This window comes from Hemicordylus capensis, chromosome 4, assembly GCF_027244095.1.
Source record: "Hemicordylus capensis ecotype Gifberg chromosome 4, rHemCap1.1.pri, whole genome shotgun sequence".
Taxonomy (NCBI): Eukaryota; Metazoa; Chordata; class Lepidosauria; order Squamata; family Cordylidae; genus Hemicordylus; species Hemicordylus capensis.
In genome coordinates this window covers 36,206,705-36,224,540 of record NC_069660.1, presented here as the reverse complement: position 1 = coordinate 36,224,540, position 17,836 = coordinate 36,206,705, and the positions used below count along the sequence as shown (strand labels likewise).

General features: G+C 45.9%; 1 protein-coding gene across 6 annotated transcripts in view; it reads left to right on the top strand.

Annotated features, from left to right (window-relative positions):
- SRC (SRC proto-oncogene, non-receptor tyrosine kinase) overlaps window positions 1-17,836 on the top strand; it is a 134,225-nt gene that overhangs the window by 104,415 nt on the left and 11,974 nt on the right. For 3 of the 6 annotated variants that reach the window (XM_053247350.1, XM_053247352.1, XM_053247351.1), the window contains 6 exons: window positions 2,949-2,984; window positions 3,845-3,943; window positions 6,215-6,318; window positions 15,384-15,533; window positions 16,234-16,389; window positions 17,576-17,755. In XM_053247350.1, coding sequence (XP_053103325.1) covers window positions 2,949-2,984; window positions 3,845-3,943; window positions 6,215-6,318; window positions 15,384-15,533; window positions 16,234-16,389; window positions 17,576-17,755 — 725 coding nt within the window. The remainder of the gene's footprint in view (window positions 1-2,948; window positions 2,985-3,844; window positions 3,944-6,214; window positions 6,319-15,383; window positions 15,534-16,233; window positions 16,390-17,575; window positions 17,756-17,836) is intronic. The other 3 variants (XM_053247353.1, XM_053247354.1, XM_053247355.1) reach the window with 2 other exon arrangements.

The following is a 17,836-nucleotide window of genomic DNA, read 5'->3' as shown; positions in this document are numbered from 1 at the left end:
GACAGCTTGGAGTTTTTAAAAAATCCACTCCATAACACTTGGGGTGGGTGGGTTGAGAAGCGCCTTTAAGGTGGGTATGTAAAAAATGGGTGTGGTCTATTGATGGTGGTCTATTGATGGTAGTGAGTACACACAGGAAAACTGTGCCTTTCAGGAGACCAGTGGACTTTCACTGATGTTCTCAGGGCCAGTTCTTGCATTTCCTTTTACATAGCTACATACAGTCTTAAACTGCATATGATATATATGACATGTCTCTTTGACAACTAGGAAATATTCAGATGTATCTCTCAGTTGTCTATTCAGCTAAGTCTTAGTGGGCCCATGGCATACACAGTGGTAGTCCATATCCTTGCATGGGAGAAGGTTCCTAGTTCAATTCCTGGCACCCTCAGTTAAAGGGCTCTCCAATAACAGGGCTGGAAAATATCTCCACCCGAGACCCTAGAGAGCTGCTACTTTTTTCTTTTTTTAGTTTTTGGAGACAAAAGCGGAGTTTGATGGGCCAGTGGTCTGACTCAATCAATATTCATATGAGTTGTCTGTATGACTGTTCCCAAGTTTTGTTTTGTTTTTAAAAGTTGTATACCTTCCAGCTGTTTTCAATATGCATTGTAAAACCTGTAAGGAAAAATTAGCCTTTGGGCTCTTGGTGAATGGTCTACATAATGTGGCATGTTTTTTAAAATGCACACCTGCCTCTTTCCAGAATTAGGGGAGATTTTGTCTTTGCTTGAAGATTGTTCTACATTGGCCCAGTTGGAAAAAACTTTTCCATTTGTGGGAAAACTTGTGTAGAAAACGAGAGCGGCACTTGGCTGGAGGGATCAGTTACGTTGTTCCCAGGCATTTGTGTAGTTTTGCGACCCGCTGCATCCTCTGTAGTGGTTCACTTTGTGATTTTTCAAGAGAGAGCCATTCCAAGCCACCTGGACATTCTGTGAGTTCTTCTGAGCTTAGTCATGCAGTGCGGGAAGAGAAGAATGCAGGCCTGGGGGAGTCGTGGCGGCATTCCTCACCTCTGACCTGTTTTGCCCTTGGATATATTAAGTTGCCTGAGATGCAGCTGAGACCTGCCTGCAACCACTTTGAGATTTCTTGCCTGCTCTTACAGGAACTGGAGTATGTCTGGTGCATCAAAGTCCTGTATGAGGATTATTCTTGCCTAAAAACTAACACACCTCTGAAAATTTAGCACACGCCTCCCCTCTTTCTTTGTTTAACACTAATCCTTAGGCATTGCTCCATTTGTTCTGAGAAAGCCAGCAACTTTACATAATTGGTACTCTCTTTGGGAGGAGGAGGGAATGATGGAGTGTGGCTTAAACATCCGCTTAATCCAGTTTGGCTAGCTGAAGCTTCTTTAAGAACCTGACTGCTGTATTGAAGTCAGTTTGGAACCGACATTTATTGCCCAGAGTCTACAAAGAAATACCAAGTCACTAAAGTGCTCTTCTTCCCACCCTGGCTTACACTCTTCCTCATCCTTCTCTTGCAGAGGAAACTTCTGTGAGACCAGTATAAATATCAATGCCAGTTACATTGGTGCAGACAGAGTAGCCCTGATCTCATGACCATGGTTGTGTTTGGGAGCAGACTGTGGAATTGTGTGCTCGTGCCACGCATTTCCTTCCTCCCCTGCAGCGGAACCCACCCATCTTAATTATGGTTGAGGGATCAGTCAGCATCTCATTAAGTACAAGGCATGGGTAGCCTTAATGGCAATTCATGTCGGTGCCAACATTTAAGAGGTACAGAAGGAAACATTTGCTAGGGGAAGTTTTGGAGAGGAAGCACACAATCTTGCAGCTTACTTCCGATCTCTTAGCCATTTTAAGAGAGTGGCCCGATATGGACGAGCGCACACATAGTGGGGAAGCTACAGTTGCCCCCAGCCCAAGATATGGAGGGAACCAGTGTTCCCTCTAAGGCGTGTGAGCTCACTCATAAGTTTTTTGATGTCCACTCAGTTAATTTTCGACCCCGCTCAGGTTGAATCAGGAAGGACCCACTCTGAATGCACATGCGAACACATGCCTCACTCCTCACACAGAGAAACAAAATTAGAGGGAACTTGGTTAACACTGCAGATGGTCACATTTCTCGGTTTGTTGGAAGTGCCTGATTTCATCCAGAAATAGGCCCCCTATCTGAGCCTCTCTGCAAGTCTCTGGATGCTATCGCAGCCTGCCTTGTGCTGCCCTTTGACTGGCAAGCTTATCCTACACCATTCATTTCACAGCTCCTGGTCCCGATTTACAAATGGAGGCAGCTTGCGAACAAACCAGAGGTTCCTGAAGAGCATGGGTTCATGTAGTGTGAACCAAAGGTGGAGCATTACTAGGGATGACAAGCCAACTTCAGTTCTTGGTTACACATCTAGTTTCCTGTCTCAAAGGAACATGTAGTTCCTGCCATAGGGTGGGTTCACATGATTGCGGACAACTCTGTAACTGAGTTTGCAAGTAGTTTCCATGTGAGCCTATGCATGTGTTAGACCTTTCTGAAGTGACTAATTCAAAGCTTTGTTAAATACGTATTTGACCTTTTCTCTTCCTCCTTTATATTCCGCTTGATGAATATTTCTGTGGAACTCAGAAGACTGTATACTCAACCACCAACAGAAGTTGGTTCAGTAAAATATATTGCCTTAACCTGTTCTGTATAGCCTTGCCTATTCAGTGCATTTCTTCTACTGTGACTTCACATGAAGCATGCGCCTCTCCTTTCCTAGATACAGCATTTCCTTCATAACTTTATTATTGGTTTTTCCTGGGCTGCATGTATATGCTTTAGTTCCTAGTGCTGTTTTATGCTGTTGTGTATTAAACCTTGGCTTTTGGGCCATGAGCTCCCCTCTTATCATTTTCTTTTCTTTTTTGTTTGTATGCCTGTTCCCCTCCCCCTTTCTCACCCCTGCTTTCTTGGATTTTCAATACTTCATACAGCAGCCAGATCTGGTTCAGATTCAAAGGGCTCCAAAGGTATTTTCAGTGGGCACTTGACATCCCTTTTTAAGTAAGGAAATTCCTTATTTAAAAGGATCTTGTGTTATTTGTCACTTAACCAAACTAATAAGATGCCAGATGTGGAATCTCTGATAATGACACAGTTCAATTGCTATGGGGCCACGTTATTTGCCAGAGTTATCCTCATTAGCAGCATACCCCATAGTTACAGGCGGTAGAACTCACTGCTAAGAAATCTTGCCTTCTTTGGTCGGAATACATTATGTAAATCATGCACCTGTTTACTTAATCTGTCTGAAAAACTGTTGTTTTGTTTTGTTTTGTTTGTAGGGTGGGTGGATCCCCCCCCCCTTCCCATCTTCTCATTTTATCTAAGCCAGGGATCACCAACTGGCAGTCCACAAGCCAGATTCGGGCTCCAAAACAATGTTATCTGGGCCCCAGTGGCTCTGCCAAGTTTAATCAAGGTGATTAAATTAAAAAGAAAAAATCAGTTTCACTTGGAAAGAAGCTCTCTGTCTGTGTTGCTTATACGTTTTATAGTATTTCTATCTTGTGCATATTCTGGAAAGGCAACACACACCTGTGAATGGTCCCATACCTTCCAAGTGGATGCACACTCTAAGCTCCCATAAACTTTATTACAGAGCCTGACTACCCATGGAAAGGTTAGAGAATTCTGATCTCTCGACTAGTACCTGGAGAACATATTATGAGCTCAAAGAATTTAGGTTGGCTATCCCTGGTCTTGTGCAAAGCGAGCAGGCGCAGCTAGATGGGATCGATGGGAGAGATTCTGAATGCCAGTGGCTTGGGAAGATAATTTTTATTTGTCTTGACTTCACTGATACCCTCTCTTGTTTTGTGTTTTTCAGGGAAGGAGATTGGTGGCTGGCTCATTCCCTCACAACTGGTCAGAAAGGCTACATCCCCAGTAACTATGTTGCACCCTCAGACTCCATCCAGGCTGAAGAGTAATTGAAATCTTTTAGATGGTTTAAAAGGACATAGCAATGCTTTTGCCAGATATGCTAGGGGAGCCACCTAATGGCGCAGCGGGGAAATGACTAGCAAGCCAAGAGTTGCTGGTTCGAATCCCCGCTGGTATGTTTCCCAGACCATGGGAAACACCTATATCGGGCAGCAGCGATATAGGAAGATGCTGAAAGGCATCATCTCCTACTGCGCGGGAGGAGGCAATGGTAAACCCCTCCTGTATTCTATCAAAGACAACCACAGGGCTCTGTGGGCACCAGGAGTCGACACTGACTCAATGGCACACTTGAGTGCCATTGAGTGCCCTTACCCCTCAAATAGCCAAGTAATTCTCCTGGCTCCTGATTTTTTTGAGCCACTTAGAGAACAATTTGTTATAAGGTAGCCATATAAATAAAGTTGTTGTTAGGGCTGGTTCACACATACAGGAGAACCTGGGTTCCGTTCTGTGGGGAGGCCCCCGCGGATAGTGAATCCATGAATAACCAGCTTGGAGCCAGCATGGTGTAGTGGTTAGAGTGCTGGACTAGGACCGAGTTCAAATCCCCATTCAGCCATGATACTAGCTGGGTGACTCTGGGCCAGTCACTTCTCTCTCAGCCTAACCTACTTCACAGGGTTGTTGTGAGGAGAAACTTAAGTATGTAGTACACCACTCTGAGCTCTTTGGAGGAAGAGCGGGATATAAATATAATAATAATAATAATAATAACAACAACAACAACGGGGCATGGGGGTGGTTAGCTTCCCGGACTGCTCAAAACAGCCAAAAATTGACTATAAATAAGTTTTTGCCCTCGTTTCTCCCCAATCACCCCCAAAAGTGCCCATGCTGCAGTGTAGTCCAAGGCATCCAGGGGGGTAAAAAATTGGCTGAAAATTGTTGTTTCTGTCCCATATTTTTCAACTAAATAAGCCATAAAATAGCTCCCAAACACAAATGGTGGCAGGAAATTACCTCCGAGGTCATTTCTGGCTACCCCCAAACTGCGGATTTGCAGGTTTAAATACACACACACCCCTGAGTTTCCCCACATATACTGAGGTTGGGTGCTAATTACCCAACAGCGATACACAAAACCTTGAGTGCTGGACCCACGATTAATGAGGTGGTCCTGTGCATACTTATCCCTTGATTAATAGAGTGTCAAGTGGTGACTTGCCAGTGTGGAGGAGAGTTTGTATACTGAACATCACACTCACATCACCTTGGATACCATGTTTTTCACTGGAGAGTTCATGCATTGTGTCTAATCAGATGAGTGATATGCATGCATATATAGCTGGATCTTAACCTTGCCATTGGCTAGGTTTTAAGATATGCTTATCCTTGTTCCTGAAAGAAACTATGTTCTTATTGGAGGCATGCTACAGTATCTGAAGGTCCATTAAAACATACTGTCCATACTTATAGAATAACATGAATATCTCAGAAGACCTATCTCTGGAATGTTTCCAGATTCTTTCCCACTTCTTACACAGATCTTTCACACCATCCAGTTCTATCTATTTCTACTTAATAGCTTCAGTGCATCCCTATGGTCTTGTACAGATACACTGCACTGCATCCAAAGCTTGCTTTACAACTTTTCTCTCTTCATTTTCTTTATCTAGTAGATATGTTGGCTGCCCTTTAGCCTAGCAGTCCAGTTGCCTTTTCCCTACATGCATTCTGAGATCATACAGTCCCATGTGCTTTTCAGAACATTTAGACCTGCTCTTCCTGTCCAACTAAAAATTGAGCACAATCCAGCTGTTGCTCTTTTTCTTAATTTCCCTTTTGTCCACTGCACAAAAGGAAAAGTGGGCGCACGGGGCTGCAGTGTGCCTGCTTGCAGCCGGGATCAGCATCGCCATATGTGCATACGCGTGTTGGCCATTTGCATGGCAATGCTGATCCCGGCAGCATGCAGCCCTACACACCTGCTTCTTGGAAGAGCACCAGCATGGGAAAAGAGGCAGGGCAGGGGCTGGCAGATAGACAGCGCCTTCCCTGCCCCTTAAAGCGACCCCTTCGCCCCCTCTGAACTGGTTCGAATGCTGGTTGCCGGAACCGGTTTGGCACTCCTAGAATGGAGTGCTGAACGGTTCCATGCACATCCCTACTCAGCACCTGGAAACTCAGTACTTATGGGAATGGGTGGGTGTTAATTCTTGCATTTATAAATGGTAGCAGTGACTAAAGGAACTTGGGCAGCTGAACTGGATTATGGGATCTCTCCATGTTCTTCTGTATCCCACTGTTGCAGGTGGTATTTTGGCAAGATAACCCGCCGAGAGTCTGAACGGCTGCTACTCAATCCTGAGAATCCCCGAGGGACTTTCCTGGCCAGGGAGAGTGAGACAACAAAAGGTAAATGGGCACTGGTGAAGAAGACAAGAATCTCTGGGATGGGCATTGTCTCCAGCAATTTGCTCTTCAGGGGCCCCTTTCCCTGCATCTGAGAAAAAGAAATTCCTGGTGTTCCTAGAGCAGTGTTTCTCTAGTTTCCAACAGCTGAAGCACACTCCCCTCCCCACCCCATGAATAGAAACTGGTGTAACACTTCACTCTTATACCCTAAAAGGCTGACTTCTAGATAATGTCAAGAGGGAAGAATTACCTGCCCTCAGAGAAACCCACATCCTGTCTTTCTGAGTGAATCGGTATTCTAGGTGTGACTCCTGACTGGAAGGAGGCCAGAGTTGTGCAGAGATGAGTCTTCCTTTCTGTGGTAATTCTGTATAATCATGTAGCATGACTTGGCCAAGCACTGACACTCCCCACAGTGGGGTGTGAAGGGCCAGAGACAGGAGATGCCTGGGCTGCTGAGAGCGGTTTCAGGCCCTGGTGAAAAGGGGGGGGGATGTTTGGGCCCTCCCACCTCCATGAGGCAGCCGCCAATCGTTAAAATAATTCTAGCCACCATGTGCGCGGCTGGGGGTTGTGTGTGTGTGAGCTGAGCACACACACACACTCCTTGGCGGTGGTGGGCGGAGCGGGAGTGGCCGCTGAGCCTGACCCAGCCAGCCCAGCGTCCCTTGAGAAATGTGAGGTGCTCCAGTGTGCCTGCGCAGTTTGAATTGAGCATTGACGCTGGATTCAAACTGCGCAGGGGCACTGGAGCGCCACGCAGTTCTCAAGGGCTGCTGGGCTGGACGGGTCAGGCTCAGTGGCCGCTCCTGCTCCACCTGCCACTGCGGGGTGTGTATGTGCTCAGCTCACCCCAAATCCCCCAGCCGTGCACATGGCAGCTATAATTATTTTAAAGATCAGTGGTTCGGCTTTGTGTGGTGGGGGCGGCAGGAGGCAAGACAAAAACATATGCGACATAGTTTGGCCCCAGGCCCCCTTCTGGACCACCGGGCCCTGGTAATTTGTACCGGCTCCCCCCTCCCGCCTCGTCGGCCCTCGTGGATGAGCTCCAGATGAGGGGGACAGAGGGTGAGAAGCAGGAGGCATGATTGAGGACTGGCCAGGTTCAGGTACCAAGTGAGACAGGCAATGCAGAGCACCAGAGGCAGAAGATACAATTGGTACCAGTGTAGTTGAGGCCAGGCAGGATGACACAATCCGTGTGGCTAATTGGACGGGTGCTAGGCTCCAGTGGCTTGGAGGCAAGTGTTCTATTGGGCCAAGGCATCAGCTGACCACATGCAGGACAGGGGTCAGCTGACTGCTCTGCCCAGCATTTCAGGCTAGAGGGCAGCCTTACTTCATTTTGGTTTAATCTGCCTGGCTTTCTGAAGGGCCGGAGCATGGGTGCTGAAGAGGTACAGCACCAGAGACTAACTGCTGGAAGTCCTGGGTTGAGAACACTCCTCCCCTCCTGTGCCTTACATTAGCAGCAACTAAAGTTACCCCTCACACTTGAAGAAAAGAGAAGGCAGAATTATCAAATTAGACAAAATTAGAAGAGACAAATTAGAAGAGGCAAAGCCGTGGGTTATGGGGTAGCCTCTTCTGTGGGTGGGCACTCTGGGCCTTTTAATTATTAGATTCTTTTTATTTCTTATAGTACAGTAGTGTGGCACACTAGTGGAACACAGTTAAGGAATTAAACGTATCTGCTTTGCAACTGCTTGGAGGCCAGTTCACACATGCAAATTACTCCCATGAACCATGTACAGAAATTTACCATGGAGTTGGTAGTCCAGTTGGGCTCCTGTTTTGAAGTATTTGCAGGTTGAGCAATCTCTCCGGGTTCCTTTATTCTGGCTCAGGATCCTTAATAACATACTGTGTCGTCTTCTTCTTCTTCTTCTTTTTTAGTTTAATGGAACTCTTTGTGGTGTTCATATCCCTATCACCCTCCCCACCCTATGGTAGTCAGTTCTATCAATCAGGCAGAGCTCCCTTTGTCTCTCCTCCCTATTCTGATTTGATTGGCGGAGAACTGGGTGGGATTTAAATATCTAATGTCAACAGAGATTCCGGTCTTGTGCTCTTCCTCTTTGCAAGAGAATGGTGCTGAAACTGGGTCATTGAGCTGGGAATAGCTGGGTATCCAATGGCAACAGGGAACTCTGCTGTTTCCTGCTTTCTGTGCTTCCAGGGGCTTTTGTTTTTGCATTTGTGGGAGCAGATTTATGATGTCTGCATGTATGTGAGTGGAACATAAGAACTGGTCAGTGGTAGGGGCAAAGGATAACTGCAACACACAGGCAAAATACAAGCATCGTGAGTAGAGTTTAGCTTTGGATGACTGCCTCCCTGCCGTCCCTCCTTGTATGATACATTTACCCAAGCTAGGTGCAAGCTCACATTAGAAGCAGCCATTATACCTATGAACAAGTCATTAGAATGGGGCGGGGTGGGGGGGCAGCCCCAGGGACCAGGGGAGCATGTGGCCATTCTACTAGTGACAGAATGTCTGTATCGCATGTATTCCTTTCCATGTGTTAAACTCAAAATGTTTTTGTTTGGGTGGGGTTTTTTTGTGTGTGTTTTAGTTGGTTTTTGTGTGCTTTCCTCCCTGAAAGATTCCCTAATGTGTTATATTAAATCCTTCTGTGCTATTGGCCTAGGATGTGATAAAAGGAATATGACACTTATTGTTTTCATAGCAACTTGCATATATGGCCCCCCCATGACACTTTTGCACCCCTGGGTTCACCCCAGTGAACCCCTGGGTGCTTTAGCAAGGCTGGATCTGGGTGGGTGAGCCAAGTCTCATTTTCATTATCTTAGAGGGGCAGCTAAATAAGGTTTGGGGTAGGCTTCAGTTCCCCACATAATTCCTAGCTCTTTCTCATAACTAGCATCATCATTATTATTATTATTATTATTATTATTATTATTATTATTATTAATTCAATTTCTATTAGGGAGAAAAATACAAATATACTTATTTGCATAATGTATGCAGTGTGCACAATTCAGCTTTTTCTTGGTACAGAATTTGGGTGACCTTGATGCAAACCTTTGATCTCTAAAGCCCAGCGTATATACAGCCCTTTACATGTAAATCTTTTTCTCATGCAACCTCTTTTGGTGATTTTGTGGTTTTGTTTTGCCTGGAGGGTTGAACCAAAGCAATAGGAGTTGATGTAAAAAGCAACATGTGCAGATGTATATGCCACTGATGGCCACCACAAAGCAGAAGGGATGTAGTTTTTGTTCTCCTTGAGGATTGAAAACCACATCCCTTCTGCTTTATGGTATTCTGTCTCCTTGAAGAAAATGAAAGGAGTGGCCTGTATGGTTAAGGGGAGTCCTTGGATGCTTAGCTTAGGTACTTGCTTTTCTAATAGGCATCATTGCAAGGGCACAGGGCCAGCTTCAAGTTTGAGGGGCTCTGGGCAAATTGCCCCACCTATAAGGGTGAGACCTGATGCAAGTGGGGTTGGGCAGCAGCGATGGTGCTTCTCTCAGTGCTGTGGGTAGGCCCTGGCTGGCTTACCTGGCAGAAGTGGCACTCCCCTTGGTGGTGTCACAGCTAGAACCACTATACTTTCTCACAGCACCCCCAGCATAGCATCACTCTGGGCATTATTGAGGAAATAAAATGGCATTGTGGTAGTGGGTCTTTTCAGACTGCTAAGCCCTTGGTATTGGCATAAAGATTGCCTGGGCTGGCACCAGCCATTGCCAAGTGGGATTTGGCTCCTAGCAGGCTGCAATTTGTGCACCTAGATTGCAGTGTGTTCTCTCCATTCCTCTCCAAGGATAGATCAGCAAGTGGCCTATGGCCCCCGTTTTTCATCTGGCCTGGGATGTTGTATTTCATTGGGTCTTGGCACAGATCATACATTTGCAGCTTGTATGGGCCACAGTTCTGATGCATTGTTTGTCTTGCATGACATATTTTTTCCAGCATTTATAATTTATTTGTGATTTATATCCTGTCTTCTTACTCCAGAATTGGGTGCTTAAGATGGCATATGATGTATAATATGCACTATAACCCAAAACAGCAGAGCAGAATTATCCTGACATGTCTGCACTGACTCCCTGTTGTCCTCGTCAGGATCCAGCACATGCTCCTGGTCCTTCCCTTCAAAGCTCTCCATGGCCTTGCCCCTCCTTATCTCTCCTGCCCATGCTCTTTGCTCCTCCAGCTCCACCACCCTCAGCCATCTGAAAGTCCTCTATTACCTCAGCTGTCTCTGCCCTTTGTCCCTTGCCCCCAGGCAAAAGGGGAACAACTCCCTCTCAGATTTCCCATGTGATCCCACCTCTCTTTCATCCTTCAAATTCTTCCTCAGAAATGGGTTTGACACACAGATCCCTGACCCACATGCTCTACTGCAACCAAGCCTCTGTGTGTGTGTGTACATAGGAAGCTGCCTTCTACCGAGTCAGAACATTGATCCATCTAGCTCAGTCTTGTCTCCACAGATTGGCAGCAGCTTCTCTAAAGTTACAGGCAGGACTCTCTCAGCCTCTATCTGGAGATGCCAGGGAGGGAACTTGGAACCTTCTTCATGCAAGCATGCAGATGCTCTTCCTAGAGCAGCCCCATCCCCAAGGGGAATTTCTTACAGTACTCACATGTAGTCTCCCATTCAAATACAACCAGGGTGGACCCTGGTTAGCAAAGGGGACAATTCAGGCTTGTTACCACAAGACTAAGAAATAATCGCATATTCTCTGGGCAGCCCATGGTACTGGGGCACCTGAACCAAAGTACCAAGTCCTGCCTTGCTCCATGGCCCTGGTAGGGACCAGATCCCTTTCAAAGCCAACCCTTTCAAGCTTCAAAAGTGGTGCACGGGCAAGGAGGAGGGAAGGTTGCTAGCAGCCGCCTCTTCTCTCCTTGTGCTTCTTGCAAGCTTTGTAGGGAGAGTGAGGAGAGGAACTCCTCCTAAACTTGCAAGGAGCTGCTCTGATGGGGTGGCTGTGGGCATCTTGCTGCGCTGCTGCCAATAATTTGGCGCCTTACCTTGACTTATGAAAGGACCACCCCTGCATATCCTTCCTATAATCCTACATAAGAACAGCGCTGCTGGATCAGGCCCAAGGCCCATCCAGTCCAGCATCCAGTTTCACACAGTGGCCCACCAGGTGCCTCTGGGAAGCCCACGGGCAAGAGCTGAGGGGATGCCCTCTCTCCTGCTGTTCCTCCCCTGCAACTGGTATTTGGAGGCATCCTGCCTCTGAGGCTTGAGGCAACCCTGCCTCCACTCCCCTTTGTTATCTCTCTTGTATCCATTTCTAAATTGTGAGCCCAAAAGGGCAGAGACTTGTCTTTTCATCTCCTGTAAAGCACTATATACCTGGATAATGCCATAAATAATAATAATAATAATAATAATAATAATAATAATAATAATAATAATAATAATAATAAATGAATAATAAATGAATAATAAAAGAAATACAAACTTAACTTGGCTAATAAAAAATCCAATTAAACAGGAAAATCAAATGCTTGTCTTAAAAAAAAAAAAAAAATCCTAACCAAGAGAAAAGCAAGAGACAGGCTAAACAGATCTCATGGAGTAGTAAATTTTGCTGTCTGGGTGCTTCCACCGAAAACTAAGCAGCCAACTTTCCAATGGCAATTGTCTAAGATGGTAAAGAAGATTTAAAAATGTATACTATCAACAAAAAGTTGATTTTGATACCATCAACCATGGGATCCTTCTGGAGCATTTGAGGAGCTTTAGAGTGAGAGGCACTGCTTTGCAGTGGTTCAGCTCCTACCTCTCGGGCAGATTCCAGATGGTGTCGCCTGGAGATTGTTGCTTTTCAGAATGAGAGCTTCTGTATGGAGTCTCACAAGGGGCTCCATATTGTCTCCAATGCTTTTTAACATCTACATGGAAATGCTGGGGAGAGATCATCATGCAGTTTTGTGCAGGGTGTTATCAATATACTGATGACACCCAAATCTATTCTCCATGTCAGCATCCTGGGGAAAAGGCGTAACCTCCCTAAATGCCTGCCTGGAGGCAGTGATGGGCTGGATGAGAGGTAACAAACTGAGCCTGAATACAAATAAGATTTTGGTACTTATTGTGTGAAATCAGAACTCGGGAGATACCTTCAGTCTGCCTGTCCTGGATAGGGTTACACTCTCCCAGAAGGGACAGGTATGCAGTCTGGGAGTGCTTCTGGAGCCAAACCTCTTTGGTATCTCAGGCTGAGGTAATAACCAGGGGTGCTTTCTGTCAGCTTCAGCTGATACACCTGCTGCATCCCTTTCTTGAGATACACGACCTCAGAACAGTAGTGCATATGCTGGTAATCTCCAGACCGGATTACTGCAATGCACTCTATCTAGAGCTGCCTTTTATACATAATCCATAAACTGCAACTGGTGCAAAATATTGGTCTCGGGGTCATCTTGAAGAGACCATATTACATTTATATTCTAAAAAACTGCACTGGCTACCAATATGTTTCTGGGCAAAACACAAAGCGTTGGTTATAACCTATAAAGCCCTAAAGAGCTTAGGCCCAGGGTACTTAAGAGAATGCCTTCTACGCTATGAGCCCCACCACCTACTGAGATCATCTGGCAAGGTCCATCTGCAGCTGTCACCAGCTCATCTGGTGCCTACTAAGGGACAGGCCTTCTCCATTGCCGCCCTGAAGCTTTGAAATGCACTCCCTGCTGAAATAAGAGCCGCCCCATCTCTAACAGCTTTTTAAAAGCCTGTTAAAAGACATTTATTCACCCAGGTTTTTAATTAGACTTATAGAATCTATCATTGTTTTAATGTTTTACCTTTTTTTTTTTAAACTGTAAACTACCCAGAGACATGAGTTTGGGGTGGTATACAAATATGCTGAATCAATAAGGCTGGGGGACGACATAACCCCTTACAAAATGGATAGGGCATGAGGATGAATATCATACTTATATAGCAATAGCACTTACACTTATATACCACTCTATAGCTGGAAGCTCTCTAAGCGGTTTACAACGATTTAGCACATTGCCCCCCCACATTCTGGGTACTCATTTTACCGACCTCGGAAGGATGGAAGGCTGAGTCAACCTTGAGCCCCTGGTCAGGATTGAACTTGTTACCTTCTGGTTACAGGGCAGCAGTTTTACCACTTGCGCCACCAGGGGCTCATGAGCCCCACCTGTATGACAAGGAATAAAGGCTTTGTTCCCTTAAAAAATTCTCAGCAAACCCAGAATAATAATTGTAACAAACAAGCTTGTTTTTCTAACTACAGAGAATCTTTAGAGAGGTTTCCAAACATTCTTATCCTATTCAGGCACGAACCAGATCATGTTACGAATTGGGCCAATGTGTGATTGATGGTGAGATTTTAAGATGAAGGCAATACAGAACACTAGTTGCTGAGCAGCTCTTTTGAAAAGCCAGTCCCAAAATACAGCTGTTTTTTGTGTTGAAAAGCCTGCCTAATAATCCTAGCTTCTGCGTGAGGTCCAAAGCTGACACTTCAGACAAGCTAACACGGCAGCACTTTCCCCATGTATAATTGGGGCACCACATTAGCAGCAAAGGAAGAAAGGACATTTCCCTATAGATTAGCTGCCAGGATCTATTCCACACACACACACACCCTCCCCTTGAGGTATTGCAGCAAAGGTTTTCTGTCTCTGAGCTCTGTGTTAACCGTCCACAAATTAGCGGCTGAGGTTTGACAGGATCACACTGAAGGCTGATCCAGCTGGAGGCCATAATTAGGCAGACCTGGCCTTGCCAGCTGCTTTTGTTCTTCAAAGGTATCCACTCTGCATTTCCCCCCACCCCCATTTTAATCCTGCTGTGAAGTTGCCATCCTGCTGACTGCAGCATCACCAGCTCTTTCTTATAGATGTGGCATGGAAACATTCTAGCACAAGAGGTTTACTTGCAAATCCACATGTCTTCCATGTTTTCCCCAATCTAAAGTGTCATGAGGGAACTATGAATCAGTAGGGGTTTAGGTATTGGTTTCCCTTCACTTTGTTCTCATCTCTTACAAGGTGGGCCCAGGTGTATATAGATGAATCAATGTGTGTGTGCTTCTCCTTCGGTCACCACACACACACACACACACACACCCCAAGCTCCCAGATGGTCAACTGAGCATAATAAAGGATTGATTGATTGATTGATTGATACCTGAAAGAATTGGAAATGTTGTGGACCCATAACTGGAGCACCTGTGGGTGAGAGGGGAGGTACTGTCAGACTTGGTGTGACTCTCAAATGCTTCAGTTTCACAAAAATCTGAATAAAAAGACCTGAGGAGACAGCTCCACCCACCCCAAGTTCCCCAGTGTTACTCACTGGAGCAGAAGGTTTGTGGACTCAGAAGGTGGCTGGTTAACAGAAAACTAGGTGGGTGGAGCTAATGGAACTCGGTGGCAATGAGGTGGGAGAAGGAGGGTTGAACAAAAGTTGGGAAGTTTCTCAGTTTGAAGAATACTCCCTCAAGCCACAATTCCTTCTGCTTCTAAGGAGAAAAGGTGTCAAAACTTTCACCATGCTTAGGCACAGGCTCAAGTAACGCATGGACCCATTCAGATGTTAAAAGTAAAAGCTCTGCTCACAGTTACAGATACCAAAGTGGATAGGAAGTCCTACCCTGGTGCTGACACCCGCTCTCTCCAGCTGCTCACAGTTACAGCAGTGGTTGTCTGCAGAGGGACCCACTCTAACCGTGAAGGCAGGTGCTTCTGTGATCAGCAGCCAGGATCTCCTCAGGCTGCCAATCACAAAAGTGTCTGCCTTCATGGTCTCAGTGGATCCCTCTGCAGACAACCACCACTGTAACTGTGAGCAGCTGGAGATTAGCGGCTGAGGATGAGTGACAGCGCTGGGGTGGGACTTCCTGCCTCCTTTGGCGCCTGTAACCATGAGCTGAGCTTTCACTTTTGTCTGAAGGCAGGGGGTGGGGGCTATAAACACCAGGAATATACTGCAATGTTTTGTCCATCCATATGTGCGTGTGTGTGTATATAACACTGCCCCAAAGGCTTCTTTGAACAAAAGATCTGAGCTGTGCCTCCTCTTTCTCGGCAGGTGCCTACTGTCTCTCCGTCTCGGATTTTGACAATGCAAAGGGCCTCAATGTGAAGCACTACAAGATCCGTAAGCTGGACAATGGGGGCTTCTACATCACTTCCCGCACACAGTTCAGCAGCCTTCAGCAGCTTGTGGCTTATTATTCCAGTAAGTGTCATGTCAACACTACTTCTGATCATGCAGCAAAAACTACAAAGAGTACATACAACAAAGAGTACATACAACAACACTAAAAATTATTTCAGGGTAATCTTTTGTGCTACAAGACCTCTTGCTGCAACAGACTAAACCCCTGGAAGTTCGAATCATGCAGGATTCTTCCCAGAATGCAGAGTCCTTACCCAAAGTTCTTTTTAAATTAAAGCAGACCAGGTAACATGCTTGGACACATCTCAAGAAAGCAGGGCAATAGGGCTAGAATCATAAGGTTTGAAGGAAGTAATCATTCACTTTAGGAAGGCTTCTCCTTAATCTGCTCCCTACAGATTAATCCACATGATTCAAACATGCGAATCTATCAAGAATTCCAGCATCCATCATGAAATCAATAAAGTATGTTGAAGGCGGTATTGATGAAATCAATAGTGTGTTGAAGAGTGCGTTTAAGGGTATTCCTCTACTGTTTGGCACAATGTGGTCTAGCTGCCACTGTACCATAAAACCATTTGTCTGCCTGCTTATCAGACCACAAACAAGGGATAGCAAGGGTGAACAGTAAAATGGATGCTCAAGGGAATTCATACTGAGTTTGAGGAGGAAAGGAAAGGCTGGATATCCTTCAAAATATTCCATGTGACGTAGCTTTTTGTGTGTGTCGTCTTCCGCTATACGTGCTTCCCTTTCCCAGAACATGCAGATGGCTTGTGCCACCGTCTCACCAATGTCTGCCCCACCAGCAAGCCTCAGACACAAGGCCTGGCAAAGGATGCCTGGGAAATCCCTCGGGAGTCACTGCGGTTAGAGGTGAAGCTGGGACAAGGCTGTTTTGGAGAAGTCTGGATGGGTAAGGATCCCTAGCAGGTACCTGAGCCTTCGTGGCTGGAAGGCCCTCTGAGTTTCTGGCTGGGTCTTTTAGAAGGGCAAGATGAGAAAAAGCAACCACTAGTGTTGGTTGCAGAGCAGGTATTTGTTCCTGGCTGTTTTCTGAATACTGAGGAGGCAGCTGATTCATGGAAGCATTTTCAGCCTCGTTCTATGATCTGCTGCATATGACAAATGATACCACAAGAACAGAAGAAGAGCCTTGCTGGATCAGGCCCAAGGCCTATCTAGTCTACCATCCTGTTTCACACAGTGACTCACCAGATGCATCTTGGAAGTCCACAGGCAAGAGCTGAGGGCATGCCTCCTCTTCTGCTGTTGCTCTCCTGCAACTGGTATTGAGAGGCATCTTGCCTTTTAGGCTGGAGGTGGCCTATATCCCTCAGACTAGTAGTGATTGATAGCCCTGTCCTCCATGAATTCATCTAAACCCTTCTTAAAGCTGCCCTGGCTGTTAGCTGTCACCACATTATTTGGCAGAAAATTCCATAGATTAATTAAGCATTGTGTGCAAAAGTACTTCCTTTTGTTGGTCCTAAATCTCTTGGCAATCAGTTTCATGGCATGACCCTAGTTCTAGTGTTATGAGAGAGGGAGAAAATTTTCTATCCACTTTCTCCACACCATGCATGATTGTATAGACTTCTATCATGTCTCCCTACAGTCGTCTCTTTTTCTAAACTAAACAGCCCCAGCAGTTGTAGCCTTGCCTCATAAGGAAGGTGCTCTAGGCCCCTGATCATCTTGGCTGCCCTTGGTCGCATATCAAATGCAAAGCACCTTTCTCCAGTGCAACACTGGGCTGTAGGCTTCCACCAATATAGTGAAAGACATTTGAGATGTCAAGGTAGGCACTGGCTGACATGATGCTCAGCCACACAATGCCATTGTGCACTGTGTCAGGGTTGTTGCAGACTGACACTGCAGAGAGCGAGCGGTTGCACAATCCGTGCTATTGCAGCTACTCCCATTGTCGTGGAATTTAGTTAGTAGGTGGGATATAAATATTTGAAATAAATACCTTGAATTGCAAACTTTTATTTATCTTCTTCTCTAGAGATGGTGTCACCGTGTTAAGCAGGACCCATGAATGCCATGTTTCTTGCTGGAAAGGCTGCTTTGGTAATCTACTTATGTTTCCACTCCAGGGACCTGGAATGGTACCACCCGAGTGGCTATAAAGACTCTGAAACCTGGGACAATGTCTCCAGAGGCGTTTCTGCAGGAAGCTCAGGTCATGAAGAAACTGCGCCATGAGAAGCTGGTGCAGCTGTATGCGGTCGTTTCAGAAGAGCCCATTTATATTGTAACAGAATACATGTGCAAAGGTGTGCCATATGGGGTGCTAAGGCTCACATATGCTGGCTGGATGTGTTGTATGGATGCTCAAACTGAGTGGTAAAACTGGA